General features: G+C 42.6%; 1 protein-coding gene across 3 annotated transcripts in view; it reads right to left on the bottom strand.

Annotated features, from left to right (window-relative positions):
* The window catches only part of rnf130 (ring finger protein 130), a 55,494-nt gene extending 31,052 nt beyond the window's left edge, over positions 1-24,442 (bottom strand). For all 3 annotated transcript variants that reach the window (XM_080774645.1, XM_080774644.1, XM_080774646.1), the window contains exons 1-3: positions 24,293-24,442; positions 23,212-23,685; positions 3,227-3,418 (exon numbers count right to left, since the gene is read on the bottom strand). In XM_080774645.1, the coding sequence (XP_080630771.1) occupies positions 3,227-3,418; positions 23,212-23,467 (448 nt within the window). In that variant the 5' untranslated portion in view covers positions 23,468-23,685; positions 24,293-24,442. The remainder of the gene's footprint in view (positions 1-3,226; positions 3,419-23,211; positions 23,686-24,292) is intronic.
* Positions 24,443-26,131: the final 1,689 nt, after the last annotated feature.

Here is a 26,131-nt window from a genome sequence, read left to right as displayed (position 1 = left end):
CACCATTAACCCGGGCGATGCAACATTTTGCACAAACACTCCCTGGATGCCAACGATGAACCTGTGCCCTAAGTTTTCCAGAACGGCCTGTTATAGCACCACCAGGAGGCAGACTTTTGAAAAAAAATCGTTACATACTATCTCTATAGTCACATGTGTTCAAGCCGGATCCGTCCGATATTTCATATTTCATCCTAATTGGTCTAACACTGGCTTTAAAAATTTGCAGGATTGGCCCGTTTTGAACCAAAAGCCTCAAATCATGAACGCGGAGTGCAATTTACGTGAAATCTTTCACAGACTTTCCTACCAGGCTGAGGAATATATCCCACCCTTTTCACATTGGCCTGTCATAGCGCCACCAGGAGGCCACAACCTGACTTGCCCTGGTGGAGACCTGTGCCCAGAGGGGCATTTTATCTAGTTCCAACTAGAGCAGTGCTCGTTGGAGCCTCCACAGCGGTGCCCGTTGGGCACTGATGTCAAAGATTTTCACAAATGATCAAGTTCACCTGGGTGTTGCAAATACCTCTCTCCGAGTCTCCGCCAGTAGAGGACATAAATCGTACGGATTGCAGCTTTAAGAAATGCATTTTTAAAGTCTAAACTTTAAAGTAAAAATCACACTCCATAGACTTAGTTGGCTGCCATATGCCGTAATTTCCGAGGACCAGACGTTGGAGGGGATAGCGGCGTGCGCCATACAAAAAGAAAAAAGGCTGCACTGGAGGTAAGTGAGATTATCCCATGGCGTGGGCAGATGTTTTCATTTAATTAGAAGTGATTTATACTAGTATATAGTATGGTAGATTAAATGACTTTGTAAGATGACCCTGTTGTAAAGAAGGCAGTAGGGGGGGGGGGGGGGGGGGGTCCTTGAAGAAAGCTGGCTTTGATGGATGACAGCACAGTTTTTAAGTAGATAAGTGTTTCATCTCATCGGTCTTAAAACTGGAATGTAGTAAAAAAAATATGAGAGCCTCGAAAACACAGATTCCACACACACACACACACACACACACACACACACAAACACACACACACGTTCAATTCTTAGTTTCTGCCAGTAGATGCATGATGCAGAGTTGCAGACATGTATGCACACCAGCATACATGCTATTCTGTGCCTCAAACGTAGAATAAAGACTGCAGAATTATGTCTCACATATTTCTCTTCAGGCAGATCAATACTGTATAGCCCAGGCTCCAGGGAACCATCTTCTGCTCATGAAGGAAAATGACCTTATTAATTAGTCATGGATATTCTATATTTATAATAGTTCATCGATCTCACGCGGATAGCAACTGCCACACGTTATGACTCACGATTCCTCAGTCCACCCCCTGCATCCCGTCTTCCTTCTGTACCTTCCATGTTCATCCTCCTCCTTTCCAGTGCTCTCATTGGTTGGGTGTCTGACTCCTGCCTTGGCCAAACACAATGCTGTTGCAGCCAGCCCTCTCTGTGCATCTCATTAACACTTACTGCTTCACCCTGTCCTTTTCACCCGCTTCAAAAGTTATCAACCGATAAACACCTGTAGGTTACTTATCAAGACGATCTTCTCCGTCTACTGCATGTATACTGGGAGCCTACTGGCTGCGATTATACCGATTTTTCCTGATCCGATATTTATATTCGCAATAGTACAATATTCAAAATCACAGACAACATCCAGTCTGTGGGGCGGCGGTCGCTCAGGGGTAGAGTGGCCGGATGGTAACCGCAAGGTTGCCAGTTCAAACCCGGGCTCCCCCATTGTTAAGTGTCGAAGTGTCCTTGAGCAAGACACTGAACCCCTAATTGCTCCTGATGTGCTGGTTGGTGCCTTGCATGGTTTCCGCCAGCATCGGTGTGTGAATGGGTGAATGTAATGCACAATCTACTGTATGTAAAGCGCCTTGGATAAAGGCGCTATATAAATGCACCATTTACGTCTAATATCATGATATGGATGTTCCGGTCCGATTCCGATAATTAAAAAATTATATGACCTGCCCCGATTTCCGATCACGCGGTGATGTGTCACAGAGAGAGACTACATTTCTTTGTGTTTTTTGCTGGCTGTCTGAATACCAAAAAAGTCATTACATTTTTGACATATTATTGCTTATAGCTACTTTAAGACTGAGGTTAGGAATAGGATTAGGTCGGCTCCAGTTTACATGCAGTAGGTTGATAAGATCGTCTTAATAAGTCACCTACTGTGGATTATCGGTTGATTTTCATTTGAAATCAGCTATCCTTTTTGTGTTTTTCTCTCTCTCTCTCTCTCTCTCTCTCTCTGTCTCTCTCATCCCAAAAGTACACAGACTTCTAGACTTGAAATTCACCAAGTACGCAGGTATAAATATAATGCATAGGAACAGTTTTCGTTTAACACTGTAGCTTTCTGGTGTCGCTTTCGTCACACCAGATGTTGTTTTGTCGTCAGCCAGCCAGCAACAGCTGGCCCTTCCAGCCAATCATTCAGTAGTACACAGCAAGTGAGTCATGCACTTGATGTTCGTTGATGAATGGCGGAACAAACACAAAGGTTAATAGTTCCTAATGTTCTTAAATAACTTATTGCTTAAGAACAACAAAACAGACAAGATGATAGGATTGTGTGAGTGTGTTTAGATTGAAGAGTCCTTGATCATGACACTAAAACAACTCTGACAATGGTGTCCATTAAATGCCTGTGTGCGACTGTGCGTGTGTGTGTGTGTGTGTGCGCGCGTGTGTGCACATGCGCGCGCTCGTCTGCATGTGTGACATATCCCATTGGTATTGCAGGGTTATGTCAGGCTACCGTTTGCCGTATTGCTGTGCTCGTGTTTGGTGGCTGAGGTCCAGGTATGCATAAAATAATGTCCTTCACACAGGAATAACTCCTCTACACTACAAAGTCACACAGCTCTCCTCAACACACTGGCTTCCGTCTTCATCCGCATCTCCTACAAATGCCTCCATGTACTGCATCACAATGCATGTCCACCATCTTATAAGCAACGCACAACCATCATGGAACCATGTGGAATCTTGAACATTTCAAGAAGTTCACAAGCCGTGACTGCTAATGGGGTTTTCGTTTCAAAACAAAGGATCTCAAGATTTAAACATTTCTTGTTTTCTAAAAAACACTTTTTTGCACAAGCAATTGTCTGCCACTAGTGGCAGCATAGAGGAAGTACACAAACTCGTCTTCACAGCACAATATCTATACACACACGTCCCACTAACCGTCGTGGCCCATTCGGACCGTGTCATCCGTGGAGTTGTTGTAGATGAGGACAGCGGAGGCATTGTAGGCCGCTGCCTTTAGTATCTTCTCCTTAAAGGTGCAGTTTCCCCGCTGGAGCAGCGCCACCCAGTGGACAGTGCGCGGAGGCACGACAAAGCGAGTGTGTGGGTCACAGCCCTGTCGGTCTACCACTGGAGAAGAGAGAAAAAAAAGATTTGTTATGTTTCAGTTTACACACACACACACAGGGCCATTTATACTGTATGTATCCTGTCACAAAGCCCTCTTAAATATACATTCATCATAATCTAGCGGTATATACAGTATATTCTTTCAGAGCGAACATTTTTAACTCAAATCTTTGCTTCTGGGGGGGGGGGGGGGGGTCCCTGGAACAACATATTTTCAGATGGCCGCGATGACCCCCACAGATAATTATGGGGGTCCTTGACATGAAAAGGGTTGAGCACCACTGATATAGAAACATGAGGTTTTCAGAAAACGTTTAGGAATTAGAAGAATTCTTCTTTTTTTAGAATCGGCCTCAGGTCTAAAGGGGTTTTAAGAATAGTTTACTTAGGTTACGTTTAGGAATACCAGTCTGAGCAGTTCTGCCGTCTGTACGCCTGCGGGGGACTCGGGGTGAGTGTGTTTTGTGGCGAGCTTTCCGGTATTCAATGTAGCAGTGCAGCGCAGCGCAGTCCCTACAGCAATTTGGAAGTTGGATGACATGATGCGGGTAGAGAGTTGGATGACATGATGGTGCGTTACCTTAGCCTGGCTAATAAGCCAGACTTGTGTGGTATTTGAGTCTAGAGATGCTGTGTATAGATCTTGTTTCCCGGGGGGCGGGTTCAAACATTTTCTCTTTGACGCAATTGGTCAGAGCTACCGTCAGTCAAAGGTCTCAAGCATTGAACGTCACTGTACCAAAGCCCGCCCATATTGCATACCGTGTCCCGATTGGCCACACCAGTTCTCTGGTGTAGGAAATGGGCGTACAATTGAGCCTCTCCAGACCGTAATCCGCCGGCAGGCAATTCTTTTTTGCCAACGGCTGATTCGGTCTGGCTTAGAAGCCAGGCTAGCGTTAGCTAAGCAGGTAGAGAGGCTGTCTGGGAGTTGGATGACATGATGGTGCGTTAGCTGAGCGGGTAGCTGTCTGGGAGTTTGACGGTCATCGGTTCCCTTGGCTTGCCCAGTCTACTGTACAGTGTGTGTCTAAGTGTCCCTGAGAAAGATACCTACACTCATCTACTTAAAACCATTTAAACCACGTCTAAAAAAAGAAGTAAAACTGGATATTTTATTTTTCTCATGTCGAGGAAACCCAGCATAAACAACCACTGCTATGCGCAAGGAGCCTGTTGGTTGGTGGTCGGTCAGGGACCAATCAGAAGTCTGACAAAGCCAGATGCACCCCGAGGATTTAGGCGCGCTAGTCTCGGTGGTGGACAGGAACTTTACCCCTGCAACAACCTTTGAGGCAGAATCTCCATTTCCAAGCTAAACCTCCCTGCATGTGGAGGTTCGATGTGGCAGGAGTGTTTAACCTGTGTGTCTGAACTGCGCCTATGCCACTGTTGCCACAACAAATGAGAATGTGCACAGTCACTGCACAGTGAGGTTAGCAGATAGTCATCTAAAGAATGAAGATGGACACAAAGGCATGGGGAAGCAGAGTGGTTTGTTATTGCTTGGTGTTTACAATGGCCACAGTCCAAACCTAAGTGGTGGAAGTCAGTGTGGAACTTGTCTGTCTGCATGCACGCATGCATGTATTCCGATAGACCTGTAATAGAACTGTAACTGGTTCAGATACTGACCTACAGTAACTTATCTACAAGCACATGAGGCGTTTTGGGTGAGACGTGTTGTCACTTGTGACTGTGAGTTATACTGTAGATTTTTGGTGTTAGACATGGGCGCGGAACTAAACTACAAATCAGGCATAACTACATGCACCAATTGATACACACCTTCACACCACATTGCAAGAAGACGTCCAGTAAATGTACCACACAGCACACACTGATAACAGCAAGTCCTGACAGTTATCCCATGTTTAGAGCTCTCCATCATCTTCAAAGCACTACTCACAACAACTCCTTGTGTTCTCAGCTTAGCTCTATCACTGGTAAATAGCAACAGGCCCTCTTCTACCGTTTGTAGGCTAATTCCATTTCCTCTAAAAGTAATTTTATGCAATAAATCTTGTTACACCGTTTTCCACCATGACGTATTCTCTTCTCAGCTATTTATGTTGCTTCTGTAATCCAGTTTCCGGGTTTTTCCCAGTTGAGCTGACCAAATTCATGACTATGAACTACAGTATGAATTTATTTTTTCCATTTGTTTATTTTGATTTAAGACAGTTGAGACAGAATTAAAAACAGATTGAACATTAATTTCACAGTTCCTATAATTGCTCTGCTCTCATTATCTTTGAGGAGTGCTAGCCCCTCCTATGTCCAGCATTGAGGGTTTGTGAAAACACAAATATTGTGTTAACACAAACATTGAATGCCATTGACAATGAATGCCCATCTTTGAGTGTTTGTATATTGAAGACGAAGGTGAGGACGCAAATTGTGATTGGCCGGAAGCCCGGAATGAGATGATGCATGATATATTATGATAAGAGTGCCCCTCAGTCACTTCACATTTTTTACTTTTGTGTTATCCTTGAGCAAACAGGCTGAACAAAAAACAAAACCACCACAAATAAGCCTCAGAATTTGACAACGCAACACTGGAAAAAAGATCACAAGTGATTGGGCCTTGCAGATAACGGCCAGGACAAGCTTCTTTACCCCAAGTGAATGCTGGGAACGCTTGGTAGTGAAGAGAAAAAGAGATGGAGACTGAAGTGATGCAGACAGGACAAGGTCACAGCCATTGATTTGGTGTTGGCGGGATGGGTTGGGTTACTGTCTATTTCAGCATCCTTCATACTTTCCGTAAACACATCATAATTCTACACTATGCTACTCTGTGGTTCTATTTAGAATTACTTGGGTGTTTCAGCTTGCATCAACTGCGCTTAAACTGCACATACAGTAGAATGAGTGTGTGTGTGTGTGTGTGTGTGTGTGTGTGTGTGTGTGTGTGTGTGTGTGTGTGTGTGTGTGTGTGTGGGCATGTTTGTGTTTGTATGTGTATGATTTGTGCATAAAAGGGTGTGTTAGCAGAAAGTGGAAATCATTCAGAAAATGACAGACACTATAGGGTCAGAGATAAACGCTCAGCAGACCATCAATCATTTTACGCCCTGTGCCGAGAATCATAAATAATTAAAAAACAAGACACAGAGTCACTGGCACAATCTATATCTATATGGATAGCATGTTACTAGCAGGCCTGCAGTCTGTGAAGGAAGCTCCAATGTTGTGCTAATGTGCTAACATAAGCACAGCAGTGTGATGTGAGCTGTGGTTGACACAGTGGTGTCAGCCGAGCTGTGTGGTTCACGGTGACTGGTATGTGACTGACTGTTGAGCCTCCGCTGAGATGTGCAGTTCACTGTGACTGCATGGCCAACTGTTGTGAGGACATTTACATACAGACGATAGGTGCTCCGATCAGGCCAACTGTTGTGAGGACATTTACATATACGATAGGTGCTCCGATCAGGCCAACTGTTGTGAGGACATTTACATACAGACGATAGGTGCTCCGATCAGGTTTTTGGGACTGATCTCGATCACAGATTAGTTTTTTTTTTTCTCACGATCGGTCGATACAGATACCGATCTGTGCATAGGGGGACATTTTTAATATTTCCAAAATTATTATACGTCAAAACTGTTTCTGTGTGTGTGGAGAGGAAGGGGAGAATATCGGTCACAAAGATGCAAATCCATATTATTCATATAGATGGCAGAGCATTATTATATACCACTTATATAAAAGATCGGTTTCTCCAGATCGGGTAAATTGCAGATCACCGATTCGAGTCATTTGGAGTGAAACTTTGCCGATCGCCGATCGGATGCCGATCGATCGGACGCCGATCGATCGGACTCGGAGCACCTCCGGCTCTAATACAGACTAACCCCGGCTGGCCCCTTCTGCACCACTCTATCCCATATCATATAGCATTATATAAATGTAATAATGCGACTTTTAATTGTCCTAGGGATTGCACTGCACAAGGCACAAATGTCTGTGATCAAGTTTCCCATGTTATTACACCCCGTCCTATACTTTCACCTCTTCAACGGTCTGACTCCTACCGATTGTTGTTTTTCTGTGGCCCAATTCAGCCACTGGGCGTAATGTCCATTCAGTTTTATTTCTCAATTTGTTTTAAAACTTTGCTTCTGTTTTACGATTGTGTGCAGATAAACAAAACTATGCATCAACCACACTGCAAACCTGCAGTGACTGAGTCTCGAGGGCTAAAAAGGCTTCTCACCGTCAGATGCCTCCATCACTGGCTAATAAAAGCCAAGACCACCTATTATGTGTAGACAGACAGATGGACCGATAAGATAGATAAACAGACAGAGAGAGAAAGAGAGAGTGAGATCTTGTAACAGCTTGCAGCAGATAATTGCAGTCTATAAACAAAACCTTGGTGGAGGGTTGTGGAAGGTTTAAGGACATGAAAGCAGAGCTTGAGGATCGACTATTGCCCCAAAATAAGATCCCATTCCTGTACAACCCCCAGGTAATAAGTACAAACAAGTTCACAAACACTATATGTCGGGCAGAAAATTTGTACCAATGGATCCAATGTAGCTGTCATTTAGCCACAATGTCTGGTAATTTAATGCTTTGCATTGGTTACATTATGTAACCAATGTTTTTTCTAAAATGCATAAACTTTTTAAAAATAGTAGAAAGAAAGAAAGAAACATCAGAATCATCAAATACAAGAGGTGCCAGGCAACTATGCTACACACACACTCTCCACACACACACACACACACACACACACACACACACACACACACACACACACACACACACACACACACACACACACACACACACACACACACACACACACACACACACACACACACACACACACACACACACACACACACACACACGTCCAGGTCCCTTAACGCCTACCCCACACCCAATTAAAATGCAGGCTACATTTCTGGTCTGAACATCTATGTAGTTTATTACTGTGCTGCTTATATAATTTAGAACATTGGTTCCAAACACTGGGTCGGGAGTCGGGACCCATTTTTGGGGCCTAATTAGAGTAAATATTTGCAAAAACACACACACACACACACACACACACACACACACACACACACACACAAAAGATCACAACACGCACTGAGGTTGTAGATCAGCTATTTTCATGATGTATTTTTGTAAGTCCGGGACCCCGGGAGACGCCAAATTTATATTTTAGGTCTCGAGCGGAAAGGTTATTTATAAAACCTCTCACTGACCCCTGGCCCCCAAATACAAACATATGTCCCAATGATGCTGGCAGAGTGACCTGGTGAAGCAAGGGATGCCAATGCCTCTAGTGAAAATGAAAGAATTAAATTGTGGTGGGGTCCAACTTGTAACGTCATTAGTGTATCAACTATCTAGTGGGCCGATGACTGTCGATTTCCCTAATATGGCAAATTGATCACTAGCACAATCACAGTCCAGGCAAGTTCTGTAAATCGTCACACTACAGCAGACAGCAGTGTAGACAACTAGCTTTCAGGTAGTGATGCACCGAATATTCGTCCGCAGAAAACATTCGGCAGAAAATGGCAAAAAATTGCCATAACCATTTCTTTTGCCATAAATCAGGATATTTCGGATATTCGGTATTCGGTTTTCGGCCAACTGTTTCCTATATTCGGTTTCGGCCAAGAATTTCCCTTTCGGCGCATCCCTACTTTCAGGTGAATGTACTACAGGCTTCTGGATAGGACGTGGTTATAATGACGACATTATCATGTCCCTGTGTGATGACATCATTATGTAGAATACACAATGACGTAACTCAAACTGACCTCCGTCTGGAAGATGTCAACAGAACATCAGCAAGTCGTTAAAAACGCATAAACCGGACGTCCCTACTTTGGACAGGTCATTATAGGCGGAAATGTAAATCTTCGGCGAAAATTGGCATTCTGCATGGTCACGTTTCCATGCATGAGCTTGTAGGTGTTTTATTTTTATATTTTTGCTGAATGTTCGTCCCAGAACAGGGACGCTAGGGTTCAAGGTGTGCAAAGAAAGAAAGAAAGAAAGAAAGAAAGCTTACAAAACATAATAATATAACCTTCAATTCCTAGCCGCCATCACAGAGGCATTTACAGCATCCCAAATCTGCAGATCTGAGGTCAAAGCCCTCCTTGCATGAGGAACTTTGCTCTGAGCTGAGCCGTTTCACTGGTGATTAAATTAATTGAAAGGCAGAACCGGGCCTGGTCATTGGTCTGTTTGATGATAATGACAGCCAGAGGATGTAGTCAGAGGGAGAACTGGAAATGGCAGCATGCACGCATGAACGCACGCACACACACGCACAGGCGTATAGTTTTTCTCCATCTTGTTTTATGTTCATTTCAGCAGTCAGTCTATAGTATAGTGCATGTTCAGAGAAAGCGATAGACAGGGAGACACATCAAAACCATTGGGGACTGGATCAAATTGAATCAAAAGCTTGCAATATGACCCAGAAGAGCACAAATACATCTCTGTAATAGTCACGCAGGCAAGCAAGCACAAAAACACACGCTTGCCCACACCCACTCCAGCCTGAAAAACAAGCCATTAGAACTATAATGCACGTGTCTGAGTGTTTGTCTGTGCGGGCGTGCAGTCGTGCACATACACATTCAACCTTATAGAGAGGAAGCTGCTTCTGATTGGCTGCGTGGTTAGGCAGCATACAAGAACACAATGCTGTTATCACTCAAGAGTAGCAGGCCGAAATATCGGCCCACTGTGATTCTGAAGATTATTATTTGGCTTTATTAAAAACATTGATTCCAAGAATTTGGCCTTGATGCCTCAGCCTGTTTAATTACTAGTTTTATTACAGTGTGGGTGATAAGGGCCATTATTAGCCTTTATTTTTAAAGGGCATCTGTATCTGCGATTATGCAGCCAATGTTTTAGCTCTTTCAACTTGTTGTCCCTATTTTGTATATATATATAGACCTATAATAACATTTTTGAGGGGCACTGCCGCACTAGCCCCTCCTATGTCCAGCTTTGAGTGTTTGTGTAAACACAAACATTGAAAACAAACGTGTGTAAACACACAAACATTGAAGACAAAAGTGTGTATACACAAACATTGAAGACAAAAGTGAGGACGCAAGTTGTAATAGGCCAGAATCAGATGATGTATGATGATGATGTATGATGATAAGAGCACCCCTCATTTAAGACAAGCAAGCAGAGCGTGCAAGTAATGTTATCAGTCAGGTGCGTATGTCCCTTAGCAGCATATGATATGACGTCATATGATGGCACCAAGCAGACCGTGCAGGTATGTTTTCCTTCATGCTACGAAACGTATGTCCCATGACGTGATGAAGATATGTACCAATGTCCCTTAGCAGAAAATGATATGACGTCATATGCTGGCATGGGACATACGGAAGCAGACCATGCAGGTATGTTCTCCGTCATGCTACAGTACGAAGCGTATGTCCCAGATATGTACCAATGCCAGGGTATAATTGGTTTACGATGGTGACGTAATGATATGTTTCAGTGTCGGGTGGATTCAAGGGACATACGCATCAAACCACCCGAGTAACCACATTATACCACTAACCAACTCAGAAATTACATATACATACATATAGACATATATATAGACATATGAGCATATGACGTGATGAATATATGTACCAATGCCAGGGTATAATTGATTATCGATGGTGACGTAACGATGACATGTTTCAGTGTCGGGTGGACTAAAGGTAATGCCCCTATGTATACAATACATGTATGTAATCTGACACGACTGCCATAACAGGCATAAGTAATCATTATCATACTTCAAATTTTCATCCAAAAGCAAGGTACGTAGCAAATAGCTAAACCTAATAATTCAATATTGCAAACGTTCTTTCACAGAGAGGCTGAGATTTGAAAGTTTGTAGCGGTCTACAGTACTTGCATGCTCTGCTTGCGCACGAGTAGGCCATTCATGGCCTACTAGTGTGCAACAAGCAAGTAGGCACTCGACAGAGTGCAGTTCTATATATTTTTTATAGTTTCCCAAGATGTTCACATTTTGAATGGGGCTTAAGTGGTTCAATAAAATCAGTTCATTTGTACTTGTTGGCATGTTAATTCTATTATATTAAAGTTAAGTTACATTTAGTTTTCATATCATATATATGTGTAATAAATGTATTAATGGTATTATTTGCCATTATTTGTTTGTTAAACGTTCTCATTAGAAATCTTAAAATATAAGTCTTGTATTTTATTTTTAACAATAGATCGTTCAAAAGAACATTGGTAATTGTGATCACCATCAGACCAAAAAATGTGGCATTGGTTGGGGCTCTAACTATAAGAACACTAGGATGGGTTATTCACAAACTATAAACCCATCTGGTATCACAGGCAGGTTGAAACAAACACATGGCACGGCACATAGCTCGAGTTCATCTACAAGACTGAACATGACGCCTTCCTGCAATCAAGCTAACATCTGATGCCATCTTTTACGTGCCCGCAAGCATCAACATAGTTTTTGGTTAAACCCTCATTTGCTTATCACACACTGCAGGCTCGACTTTGACCAGGCAGGGAAACAAATTATGCTAGTGTTGAAACAGCAGTACAACCACCTCACTGGCATAATCCTCAGTGTTATTTTGTCCTTTTGTAAGTTCAGAGTGTACAAATGTCACTAAATCAAGTACCCGTAAAAGGTCAATTTGGTTACATTTGCAATCTCTGGGAGTTAAATTAACCAATTATTGAAATCTCAGGCAAACATTTGGGGAAGAAAAGCCATAAATAGCATATCTACAACAAGCTCACAATGTGTCGCAATGTGAGATGTTGGGAACTTACAGCACAGTAGATCTGCTCTTTTTTTGTGTAGAGGGGAAAAAAGGACTGGGCTAAGTACAGTTCTCTGGGAGGCCTCAGTCCATGAAGTAGATAGTGTTTAAGTGGTTAACCCTCAGATCTTTACAGTATAAAAACAACAGGTGTACAGAACATTTTGGCTATTAGTTAACTTGCCACAAAGGACTAAAGCTTTACTGTCCTGGGGGACTTTAAAACCGCAAGACTACTGAGGCTTCAATAATAAATCAGCAGTCTTAAAGGCCCTCTGGCAGACATCTTCCCCGTATGAGGTTTCACCCTTCAGCGAGTGATCAGGTATCAAAAAGAATAATGTATTGAACATCGCTAAGGTCAATGAAACAGCAGAATCCTCCGGCTGCACCTGGCTCCCGATTGACTGTGTGAGGCTGCATTGCCCTTGTTTCAGTGTACTGTGCATGCGTGCGTGCGTAAGGAGAAAGAGAGACAGACAGACAGACAGACAAACAAACGGAGACAGAAGACAGTGAGAGAGAGAGAGAGTGTGTGTGTGTGTGTGTGTGTGTGTGTGTGTGTGTGTGTGTGTGTGTGTGTGTGTGTGTGTGCATGTGTCCGGAACAGTGTCCAATATAATAATAATAACCTTGTAGGTAAGATTGGCTATGGGGCCAATGAGGTAACAGTATTGTGAGACAGGAATACTGACGACATCACTGCAGCAATCCCCAAGAACAAAGTCAAAGGGGAGTTTGCTCATATTATGTAGATGTGTAAACATGTTGTGCCGTGTGAACTGCAGTGCCGTTCCAGTGTGAGAGAGAGGACGTTGTTAATGACATTCTATGGCATCGCAACGCTTGTGAGCTTGTAGATCTGCTATTTATGATGGTGTGGCACTGGCAAGTTAACTAAGTATCTACTCTTCATGTGACCAACGTGCTCTGACTGTAGGTGCGCTACCCGTTCAAAACATACCAAAATAACGGTAGTGAGTCGCACACACCACGGTCAAAATATTCATTTCATTTTTGAACAGGGACAAACGTTTCGGCTATCCAGCCTTCATCACCAGTTAACTAAGTATAAAATAAATCAGCCTTAGTGATAGCTACAGTACTGTACAATACATACTGTAGCCGACATGCTTTGGTTTTGAACGGCATACAGATACAGATATTACAGAATGTTATGAGAGAGAGCATTGTTTTCTGTCCCACGGACAAGAGAACAGCCCACACAAGTGATGGTGATGCTATACGTTCATGAAGACATACCGGTATACATTCATGAAGACATACCGGTATACATTCATGAAGACATACCGGTATACATTCATGAAGACATACCGGTATACATTCATGAAGACATACCGGTATACATTCATGAAGACATACCGGTATACATTCATGAAGACATGCCGGTATATCAAAGTTCGTTAATACTAAAACATAATGTATGTACAGTAATTAGTGCAGCAGTGCAGAGTTGAAAAGGCCTGGCATGGGCAAACTAGTAGTAGATATTAGTCTGGAACTTTGGTGTGGAAGATATACTGTATTTCTGTATTATTATCTGTATTTTTAAGGGGCGGTTACAGATAGATTCCAACGTCACAGGAAAAGAGTCTCACTTTGAATAGTGGGCTACTGGGCTCCTCTGATTGGTCACTCGCAACTCTGGGGTGAGCGAAATGAAATTCAAACTGAGGAGTGCCAGACCATTCTCCCCAGGGATTTATATTTTTTTCCTGTGGCAGATCCGTCTGGCTTCCAGGCTACTGTAGACACAGTGTACTGTACTGGACTCTCGGTAAGTCTACAGCATGTGTCTGCCGTCTGAACCATTTGAACTCTGTGCACTACTTTAATGGCACTAATAATATGTTGTTGCACTCAAGGAGCTTTCGACTTTGATATATTCTTCATTATTTTGGGGAAAGTTTAGAAGGAAGCCTAACGAAGCCACACTGTTTATATTAGTACATTCATGACATACTAAATTACATTTGGAAATCATACATCCGCTTCAGAGAATCCACTCAAACCATTTGTTGACACTTCAAGACAACAAGGATAAAGGACAATAGAGGACCACATAAAAAAAGTCCCCAGCACAGATGGCAACTCTCTGCTGCTACCAAATCCTAAACAGATTGCGCTATAGCTAGGAACGGGACTCGTATATTTCCCCACCTCAGTGCAGCCATCACACCATTTATGTGTTAATGTCACAGAGGGACCATGGTCTAATCCTATCCATTACCTCTCCACTCCAACCCCACCCACCTACATCCATCTGTGCTCAGTTGCTACTCTCTCACATTCACTGAAGCATTCAACGTTTGCAGAAAAGAGCAGACAACAATGGGAATAACAGTCTGCAGCACATACAGTACTAACTTCGTTGAGACAGACCACCCATTATTTTCAGCTTTATTCAGCTTTTATAGATTCAGGCAGGAATAAAGGACCTAACCTGTCCCGGCGGAATACTGTTCGGTGCCACAGTGATGTATGATGCAATTCAGGAATGGCTACGTGGTGCATGGCTGCATCAATAGTGTGCATTTACAGTTAAGAGCTAAAACAAGATATATATAATATAGTTCCCCCCCCCACCCCCCCAACCAGCGTTATGGTAGAGTAGGTGTAGTGTTACTGAGACAGATTCCAGGAATCGTAAAAGAAACGGTACTGCAATGTCGGCATATAATGTCAATATTCAGAACGTCCTTAAAACGTCTGTCACTGAACAGATTCTCCAATTATGGTACCGTGTCTGTGCATGACTGCAGCGTCCAGATGTTCTTATAGTATACACTCTCCCATGCATGTCACGGACTACACACGCATACAGTACACCTTCATCCAGTCTGTGTACAGTGTGCATACAGAACACCAGTGCTTACTCCATGTCTTGTATTTAGTGATGTCATTACCGTACTTATTTTGCGAGTCCTTTGGTAGTTGCATCCTTTGTGACCACACCTCTATGAGCTGTTTCTCTCCTTCATTCAATCTCCATGGCTTGCGAGGAGGCTCATTGACTAATATCCCCCACCAGGCCCAACAGAGCCAGGGTCATTTAACGCCATGTGTGGGCCCAGTCATCCGCCACAAATCGGCTTGCTCAAGAATCAGCCAAGAACCAAATAAGGTCTCTGATGACATCAGTTCCTTCCTGTTGGCCAGAACACTGGCTTGTTGACCTACAGTATCTCTAGCACTTTCACAGATCTCTCATCAGGCTTATGTTTGGCAGGACAGAAATGAAACATGGTAATGCACAGTGTATATAATATACACACATACATTAGTTAATTGCCATGTTTCATACGTATGCCTATGAAGAGTTGAGGGTAAGTCAGACACTAAACTACAGTATGTTTAAAAAATGTGCCCTTCACTTATATTCCCATTCATAGCACTTCACGAGCAAATGTTACAAACTGCAAGCTGACAGGGATTAAATATTTGTCTGTTTTTGCTGTGAGCAGACTATACGAATAAACTATGCTCACAGGAGTAAATAGAGCATGGTAGCGATGCTAGGACATAAGCTGTACTTTTCTTAGTGCCTGGGAGACGTATATGAAGATGATGGAGACTACTGTACTGTAGCTCCTGTTGGCTTCTGCTTTGGGGCACCTGCCAGTGAAGAGATACGCAACGTCAAGGTAAATAGACTGAGGAGCAGGAGGAGGAAAGGTATCCAAACTATCCATCCTTGCTCATCATCTTTACTGTTCACCCGAAAACCAAGCTGGAGGCTACAAGTCTGTGATGGACCGTTTGATCTCCTCCCCACATATCCACAGTCCTGAGAGACAGCTTGGTGTTCCTACGCTTGGACAGACAGACAGACAGACAGACAGACACAAGCAAAGATACAGGAAGCGCAATGCCCTCTGGAGTAATACAATATGTAAAACAGGATGTGGTGAGGTTTGTGACTTTGTGTTTCAACAGACTTTGGGTCGAAGAATTGAATATGTAGCGTGGGTGCGGGCAGCTGGCAACAGTCCCCATAGAATGGAATTGCTCATGTGAATTGTGAAATAGCAAATAGCACATACTGTACGTACACAGTCGCGCGCGCGCACACACACACACACACACACACACACACACACACACACACACACACACACACACACACACACACACACACACACACACACACACACACACACACACACACACACACACACACACACACACACACACACACACACACACACACACACACACACACACACACACACACACACACACAAAAAGGTAGTCTGTGACTTTGCATACACTGTTCGATTACAAAAGTCAAGAGGAACAGATCAATGTTCAAAATCAGCTTAGAGCCATCTAGCCCCATTGAGACCAATATTTAGATCTGGGACATAAAGGGTTAATTACAGACATTATAAGGTCTATAATTAACTAAACGTAATCCAGTAACAAGACATTATACACCAAGATACATAAAGCTTATATAATAATATCATAATAGTAGAGATTAGAACAATAGACAGAGCCCAGCGGGGCAGCAGCCCTGGTAAGACAGAAACACCCCGATCTGCCAATGCACATCGAATCTGCATGGAGGCTACTGAAATAAATACAGCAACAAGGATAACATTTAGGGGGGGGAGGGATGGGAATGGCATTTAGCAAACATTGCCAAGTTTGTTCTCTCCGTCCGAGTGCTTATCTTTAATCGCTGAACCTTTCAAATTGTATGCTAGCTGCGGCTGCTGCAAAAGACAAGACCCAAGATGAAGGCCTGCATTGTCCTTGGAATGGACTGTAACACAGTGAGTAGTCCCACTGGGGTATCAGACCTGAAAAGTACTCAGATTGTCTAACCATTTTCTATCTGTATTGTTTGTCCTATTTTTCCTGGTTTTAACGACTTCATTGTTTGTTTTATTGTTGTCTCCACTGTGTTTTCTTTTAGTATATGTATCAGTATGTGCACTGATCGAAGGTCTGACAGACGAAAAGCTCAAAATTAAACAAAACACTGCACAGATAGAACTTATTGTGCGGAAATATCTTCTATCCATGATCTTAGTGTCACTATAAGCCTCTGTGCTGTCAGTTCTTTGACCTTGACCTGACATTGCCTTCAACGAACAAAGGGGTGACCTGCTACAGCCAAAAGAGCAAGCTGGTAAACGTACTCTGCTTCATTCCCCTCCATGCTGTAACTAAACTAAGCGCTTTAAAGTGACTGTAATTGTCTGGCTTTCCAACGAAAGCTCCAACAGTCTAGGGAGGTTGATGCAATATTTATTCACGCATTAAACTATGGGGCTTTTTATACTGATTATTTACACTAAAATGACTAAGCTATACCCCCCCCCTGAGGTAAAGAGGTTTAAGAGAAAAATCTTTGAAAATTATGAACATGGTCAGTTCCTTGCAGATATGAATGTGGCCACCCACAGAGATGAATTATGTGACATATTACATACCATAAATATTCATGCTTCAACCCGTATGCTTCAACCCATTCTTCTGGCATAACCTCCTACAGTATATGACATTACAATAATTTACCACTTACAAAAGCTGTAATGCATGCCTTATCATTTTGATACAATGCAAATAATCCTCTCATTAAATATAATTTCTGCATGGACATACTGGCACCACATGTTTTTTTCTGCGTGACATTTTAGCTCATTGTGAGTATGCTGAACATGTGCCTATACTGTCTGTAAAGTGTAAACATAATTTGGTACAGCACAGTATATGATACATTATAGTCTAGCCCATTTTAGGCGGGAACCCCTTTTGTTGTTCGCATTACGTTATGCTTTAGCTATTTTTAAACCTACGAGCTTGTAGGTCTGCTATTTTTGAAAAATAGAACGACTCGCATAGAAACATGGCTTTTTCAGAAAACTGTCATTTTCAAACAGACATTTTTATAATCTGATCTCAGGTCAGAATGGGCTAGCTGCTGAACTCTAACAGTACAGCACAGCGCTTGTGCAATGGAAGTACACATTCTAGGTCAGTGTCTTGAACCCGTTACTGGTGCTGTTCTTGTTGGAGGCATTTAAGGCCACTGCTGATTTCCCACTTTGCTCGGCAAGGTTAGCTATGCTGTCAAGCTCTCCATGACGAGGTCGCAAAACTGGTCAAACTTCCACCTCAGGCAGAATGCAGTCACAATCAGTAGACCGTGGAAATTAGGCCAGTCGCAGTCGACTCAAAACAAACTGTACTGGGAGTGACACATGACTAGACTAAAACTAACTAACTATGTGAATCCATGCTCGTATATCCTATAAAGATAGGCCAGGTATACTATTGTATTATTATACTTACTGTTAAACAACAGCTTAGCTACAATTTAAAATTGAACCTTCTAATTGACCTATTAGACAATGCTTCTCAGAAAAACCTCAGATTTATGCTTTGTAGTACAAAAGTGCCGCTTGCGAAAAATAACAGATATATAAGCCAACAATGTGATTCGCAACATCACATTGGTTCTGTTGGTTCTGTTCTGTTATTTATAAAACTATGTATTGCGTATAAATGGGGCTTCAGTAGCTGTCCCAGACATGTTTTACTGTGCTGCTACAAATCTATCATTACCGCAATAGACATTCCGGTACATGTCGACAGCCATGGATTCTTGTGTGACTCACTTGTAATTTTAGACAATGAAAGGAAGGCTAATGATGAACTAACTAAAATGTGCACTCATGACTCATGCTAAATTGGCAAGTCTGGCATAATAAAAATGCACCCCATATTTGCTTATAGCACCCCCAAGATTCTCCCGTTACGAAACACTAGCGCCGTAGACCATCCAAATTCCTTTGAAAAACTATAGGCAAGCTATAGCAAGCTTTAGACATTAGGTTCCCTACACCAAGAGTGGAGTGGAAATTGTGGAATCTGTCTTTAGAGCGAAATGTCCTTCATACCTTTGAAATCTCTGACAAAGTTGTGAGAACAGATTGGAACTAGAAAAAGTTCCCTTCTGGGCACAGGTCTCCACCAGGAGGATAGGAGTGTGTGTGATGTTTGGCAAAATGTTTAGGACTAATATAAACATGTTTTTTTGTTTTTTGCAACAATTTTCTTCATTTTGTTGAGGAAATGCAGAGCCAGATCACTCATAGCATCTCTGAGGATAGAATTCTGGATGAGCAGGACATGTGCAGCATTTTGTGCAAAACGGGCTACTCCTGAAAACTTTGGAAGGCAATCTAAGCTAATCATCATCATGTGTACCGATTTGCGTGAGATTTGGATGAACGGTGCCGGAGATTAGCTGATAACGGACAGACGGAAGGACAGACGGAAGGACACACACACACACACACACACACACACACACACACACGGACGGACAGACGGAGTGAAAAACATACTCTCTCCCCATGCCTTCGGCCTGGTGGAGACAACTGAAGGGTGAAAAAATTGAAACATCAGAAAAACCAAATTATTCAGCTTTTCCTATATATGGAATGATGGCATATTGGCCATCATTCTAGAGTTCTAGACAATTGATTCAGGATTGTGACTTTAGATATAATATGAACGTGCAGTATGAGAGACGAGGTTGAAAACATTTATCATTTTCTCTCCACATTCTCAGTTTCTGTCTGATGCCACTTGCCAGATAAAGATCGGAGCATTTCAACTTACAGTAACAAAATTCACCAAACACAACTCACTCCCTGATACAAGGAAGATGATATAGTTTCTATCTGACACATTATCTCGACAATGCAACTTCCCATGTCTATCAGAGCAATTTTTAATTTAAAGGGTTTAGACTAGATCTGTGTGTGATTTGAATTGTGATCTTGAGGACCAGACTAGTGCTACATTCTACCGGGTACTTAAAATGCCTTCAGCACTCATATAGGCTACAGTTTCAACATACTATTGCTATGTGGGAAACTGTGCAGTGGTTTCCTTGATAATCAATATTACATGGAAGCAAAAGCAAGAACCAAAGCCAAAACACCCCACAAAATAAATTAGATGCACCTGGAATGTGTCCCCACCTGGAATGATCCAAGTACAACAGAGTAAGTTATACAATGTAATTACTCTTTCTTTCCCCAGAACACTGACCAGTTTAGTCAGCCTGTTCTTTCACTCAATATTCCCCCTTCCCTTCCCTTCTCTTCTCTTCCCTTCGAGTGCCAGCTAAAAAAATAAGATCCAACCGGAACAAGTATGAAAGTCAATGAATGTTTTGTACGGCTTACTTTACAGAACCCATGAGTGATTTTGATCCTGTGACAATGACAAAGAAATTAAAAGACAGAGGCGGAAAGACGTTATTCACACATAAACTGTAGCCTAACGCATGCCAACTGCTTGGCCCCGCATGATGCGAGCATACAGAGAGTAGGCCTTACTACATATTGATCTTGAAAAACGCACAGTATAGAATGAGGTTACAGACAGACATACAGCACAGAGCATGTCAAATCAATCCCAATCCCCTTCCCTCAGGGGACCCCATCCATTCCTCTCACAGTGCGTTTCTTTTCTTTACTCTTGTTCAGACCCTCCCCTCTCTCCCTCATCGTCATGGCGTTCCTACAGTAGCATGCTTACATAAACGACCCCTACCCCCACTGGCGGGGGTTGTTCAGGGCGTCTGGTGAGGCACGCCTCTGTCCGGTGTTTACTGAATCTGATTCTGAGAGGGCTAATGTATGTCATATTACCCAAACAATAAACACACACAAATGCTCTGTGCCCCATATCTTAAAACATCATGTGATGTTTGTCTTTCCCTGTATTACTTTCTCTGTTCACTGTAGAACATTTTGTACACTGTGAAAGCATTTGCAAGACACATTTTACTTGACTTGCTCTTAATGCAGCCTCCAGCCCAGTCTGTTTACTGGAGGTGATAATGGAAGCGTGTGAGACAAGGGGTTTAGGGAGAGGGAGGGCATATGTGTGAAGGTAGCCAACAAACCATACCTAAAGTCCAATTAGTAGAAATGTCACAAAAAGAAAATGCATGAACTGTAGGTCAAGTTGTGACTATTTACTTGGGTGTCACACTTCATAATTGAATGTGCAGATCATGGAATAGACAGAGACAGTAATGTTCTTCTAGTCTACATTCACTGCAAGTAGAACAGAGGATCTACAGCGACAATTCACTTGCCAGCTCCGTCAACCACAACACATAAACAGAGCAAATAAACAGGAAATACAAGTCTTAGCGAAATTGCATGAGCAAAAGCTGCTTTGACAAATGCAGTAATCTCTGTAATCTTAGTGAAATGTAGTGGGCTTTCCACAGGATTGAGGACAGGATGGTCTATCACGTGAGGAACCAGGACTCCCATGTTAAACATAAAAACATTTGATCCCTGATTCCCTATTTATGAATATGATTTCTGTGCACCATACTGTATAATAGCCTGGTGTCTCATTCATCATAGAATAACTGGAAATAACAGCACCCATTAGACACTTAATAATGATGTCACTAGCTGGAGTAAATGAGTTATAACAGACAGTCACAGTGAGGAGCTGTGTGGAATGCTTAAGAACATTCTTGGATACATATTAAGTTGCAGAACACACACGTGCGCACACACGCACACACACACACACACACACACACACACACACACACACACACACACACACACACACACACACAAAATATTGTAGGCTATATTTAAAAAAAAGTATATATATATATATATATATATATATATATATATATATATATACATACATGGGAAAGAGGGTTAAAGTAATTATCTATTTAATTGTTTGTTGTCAGTCAAGTATGGGCAACTTTAGTATGTCTGCCTACGAAGCAATTTCTCAACGCCACTCAAGAAGATATTCAAGGGCGGGTTTAAACAATCTCAAACTCATGCCATTCATTTTTATTGCGACGGTAGGTCACAGATTACTATGAAAACCTGCAAAACCTGTCAATCCTGTCTGTCCGTCGATCCATCACGCCACCATATATGATCGTCATATATGGCCTAACGGCCGTCACCATATATATGAAGATCACGACACTGACCTCATCAAACCCTGGATAGCCATACATGGAGAAGAATGGACTATCACCTAGATCTGCATATATGGAGCCGGCCAGCAACTCTACATCTGACCTTAAACCTCAAACCCTTAGATCTCCATATATGGAGCTGACCTGTTCTGACATTCCATATGTTGATCCAAGTCCCCACCCGTCCTTCCTCCCTTTTGACTGATACCCGTCTATTCAAACTCTAGAAGTTATAAGTTAATAAGTTATTAGTGCAGCCGCGCCCGGCATGCAAATTTGTGCATGCAACCTCGCCCTAAAAGCTTCTCGCCCTCAAGGCGTCTTACTGGTTATGTTATTATGTTTTACTAGAGCGGTGCCCATTATGTTGTGATGTCAGAACAGGCCAGATTCATAATATGTATATGGAGATATAGTGGTGGCTTTTGTGGTGGTTTTGGCCAACCGGAAATGCAGAGTACCCATTCCACCCATCTGTCTGTGTCCCTTTTATGCCCATATATGGACATTTGTGTATGTGTCTTTCTAGTTTCTGTGCAGGCCAGCTTATGGAGTTCTGTGATAGGCATGCCCAAATATGGAGTGTTGTGATGTCAGAACAGGCCAGCTCCATATATGGACCATGGCAGGCCGGCAGGGGCCATGTCCTTGTCCAGAGTCCGGGCAGAGGCCTTTTTGGGGCAGTTCTGGACAAACGTAGGTCCGACCGACTCGACACCGGGCACTGCACTCCCTGTGGGGGTGTGTAACCCGTGTGTTGAATTTGAAGTTACGTGGATTACACACGTAAGACAGACAGAGGCATTTATAATTATAGACATATAATAAAATATGTTATAAATTAAAGCCAGATAGATTTGAATGAGCAAATCACACATGCAGGGGGGTGTGGGGGGGCAAAGGTGGGCACTAGTACAGTACTACACATGTCGACCATTCGACTTACCTCCATGATAAGGTGCAGGTGCGACCACGATCCCTCTGGTTTCTGCTTTGGGTGAATCCTGCCCATAGGTGCCATCGTCGTAGGTCATCACTTGAATGGCGTTGCCCTTAGAGTCCAGCACGGTGGCATTCACCGTGGCGCTGACATGCTCGTCTCGGCTGATGGACTTGTCGGCACGGATGGAGAGCACACACCTGGGCAAGGCCAGTACCAACAGAACGCTGCATGTTGATGCTGCGGTCCACCTCCTGGGCATCTTTGGAATGTCTGTATGCACGTTCCCCCCACTTTACATCCAAGCTGTCAGTAGAGAAACGGCACCGTCCACACAGCGATTCCCCCCCAAAATCATAGAGAGGGCCTCTAACGGTGGGATTTATTGCAAGCCTTCCGTGCTGCGTCCCGTCGTAAAAAACATGCCGTCTTCTTCACATTGTCTTTATTTCCCCCAACATGTTGTGTCTCCTAGACGGCCTTCGAACCAACAAGAGCACATTCGTGTTATGAGAAAACTGGCCGTATGATAGTAAATAATAATAATAACACAATAAGGAGAGGTCTGAGAAGCTGTCACATAAAATATATTATTATTATTACTATTATTATTCATTATTATTATTACGCGGTATTAATAATAAACAATAACATAGCCTAAATGATAATAATACTTTGATGCGAAAATACTAAAACAAAAAACATTAGAAGAGAATTGTGGGCTAATGTAAACGAGTATTACAAGCTGTAGCCTATTATGGTTTGATTTCTGCTTTTGCGCATTAATTTGCTGCAACAGCACACTACACTATACACTATACAGTTGCATTATGTTTGTCTGCATATAGCTAAGCCAAAAATTTGATTGAAAAATGTCAATAATATTCTCACGTGAATAAATGTCAAATGTAGTCATGTTTATTTTCCCACAACACAAGTGAACAGCTGTCTGTCATCAGACTCATCATAATAGGAGTTGCTTTATCAACCCAATATCATTCCGAATCCATAGCAACCTGTATATATCTTCCACGTTTGACATTGATTGTATTCGTCTACACACATACACACATAACACTGAGCCTACCTGAATCATTTCGTCGACTCCTCGGTGTAGGTCCTGTTATATCGATATATAAATCACTTGTCCCGTCCGTATTTATTTTGATTTCTAGTGGCCTTTCTTTCTTTCAGCTCAATGCTGTACAAGCTCTGCTCTGCTCTGGACTCACTCGCGTCGCTCGCTCTTCCCTTCCGAATTGTACCGCGCAAGCGCGCAGCCACGGTCCATTTCATGGTCCCATAGCCCCGGAGGACGGTCCGTTTGTCGCGCTGTAATTGGCTGGTTGGTTGTCAGGCAACCGCTGGTGGGGTTCGGTAACGTATTATTAATTATATATATATATATATATATATATATATATATATATATATATATATATAATTAATTATATATATATAATTAATTATATATATATATATATATATATATATATATATATATATATATATATATATATATATATATATATATATATATATGTATATATAATTAATAATACGTTACCGAATATATATATATATATATATATGGCTGTGCAGTACGTGATTATGAGTTTAATATACGTTGGTGTTATACTAAAAGCAAGCAATAACCTCTTCTAAGGTCTCAAATAACATTTTATGTTGTCTGAACTTGCTCTGACAGCCTGGCTATACAATACAATTTGGGGAAAATAATTGTTCATTCCAGTCGGTTGTCTGTGTGGGCAACTGGCAAGTTGCAACCCGGGTTCCGGGTTTCAATGGTAACAACTGAGGAGGTGACTGCGGGGACTGAGTTAATTCCCTTCAACCCCACAAGGCCACATGTGGCCATGACAATATTCCCTCCACATTTCTCAGACTCGGCCATCTCTATATAGCTCCAAATTCCAATCATCAAACACATAATAAACCTCTCCATCAAGCAGGGACAGGTCCCCCAAGATTTCAAACTGGCCAAAGTAACCCCGCTGCACAAGAAAGAGAGAAAATTAGACCCCGGCAACTACCGTCCTATTTATATTCTTAGCTCCGTCTCGAAAGTGATGTAAAATGAACAGGTTGAAAGGTATCTTGACCACAAAAGAAAATGATGTACGAATTCCAATCCAAGGAAGCATACTATAGGGCCTTTAGAACTGTTGCTAATATATGTAAACAACATGACATCAGCTTGTGACTGCAACTTGTTCCTGTTCGCAGATGACATAGGGCTCAGGCACATCTTCGCGCACAGACGCGCACGTTCTCGGCTGCGCACAGCTTCAAAACCGGGTTTTTAGACAGCTGGTGGATGGAAAAGAAGCTCCACCTCCGCGGCTGACTGACGCGACGGACAGATTCCCGGAAACGCTCTCCTCCTCCGCGTCAGTCAGCCGCAGGGGGTGGAGCTTCTTTTCCATCCACCAGCTGTCTAAAAAGCCGGAATGACGTCGGGCTTCAACTTCAACTGTCCGCGGCTGTGCGCGAAAATGTGCCTGAGCCCTCAGCACTGCTGGTCTCGGACAACAAACTGCAAGTTAAAAAGGCCCTCAGCTCTGAACTCGGTAGAATCTGCACCTGGCTCACTGATAACAAACTATCTTTACACCTGGGGAAAGAGCTATGAATCAAGCAAATCTTTCCAGGGATAAAATGGCCACCAACGTAATCAAAAAAGTAAACCAAAGAATAGATTCCTATACAGGATCTCCTCACTGGTCAACAAAACACCTTGAAGACCCTAACAGGAGCCCTCGTACAAGGTTTCTTTGATTATGCTTGCAAATCTTGGTACCACAGCACCTCAAAGACCCTTAAAACAAGGCTCCAGACTTCCCAAAACAAACTACAGGCAGGCTACTACTTGGCCTCACTCCCCAAACCCACCTCACCCCTGCCT

Source organism: Protomyctophum bolini (assembly GCF_963924005.1).
Source record: "Protomyctophum bolini genome assembly, chromosome: 10".
In the NCBI taxonomy this organism is placed as follows: domain Eukaryota; kingdom Metazoa; phylum Chordata; class Actinopteri; order Myctophiformes; family Myctophidae; genus Protomyctophum; species Protomyctophum bolini.
This window is presented reverse-complemented; position numbering and strand designations above follow the sequence as displayed.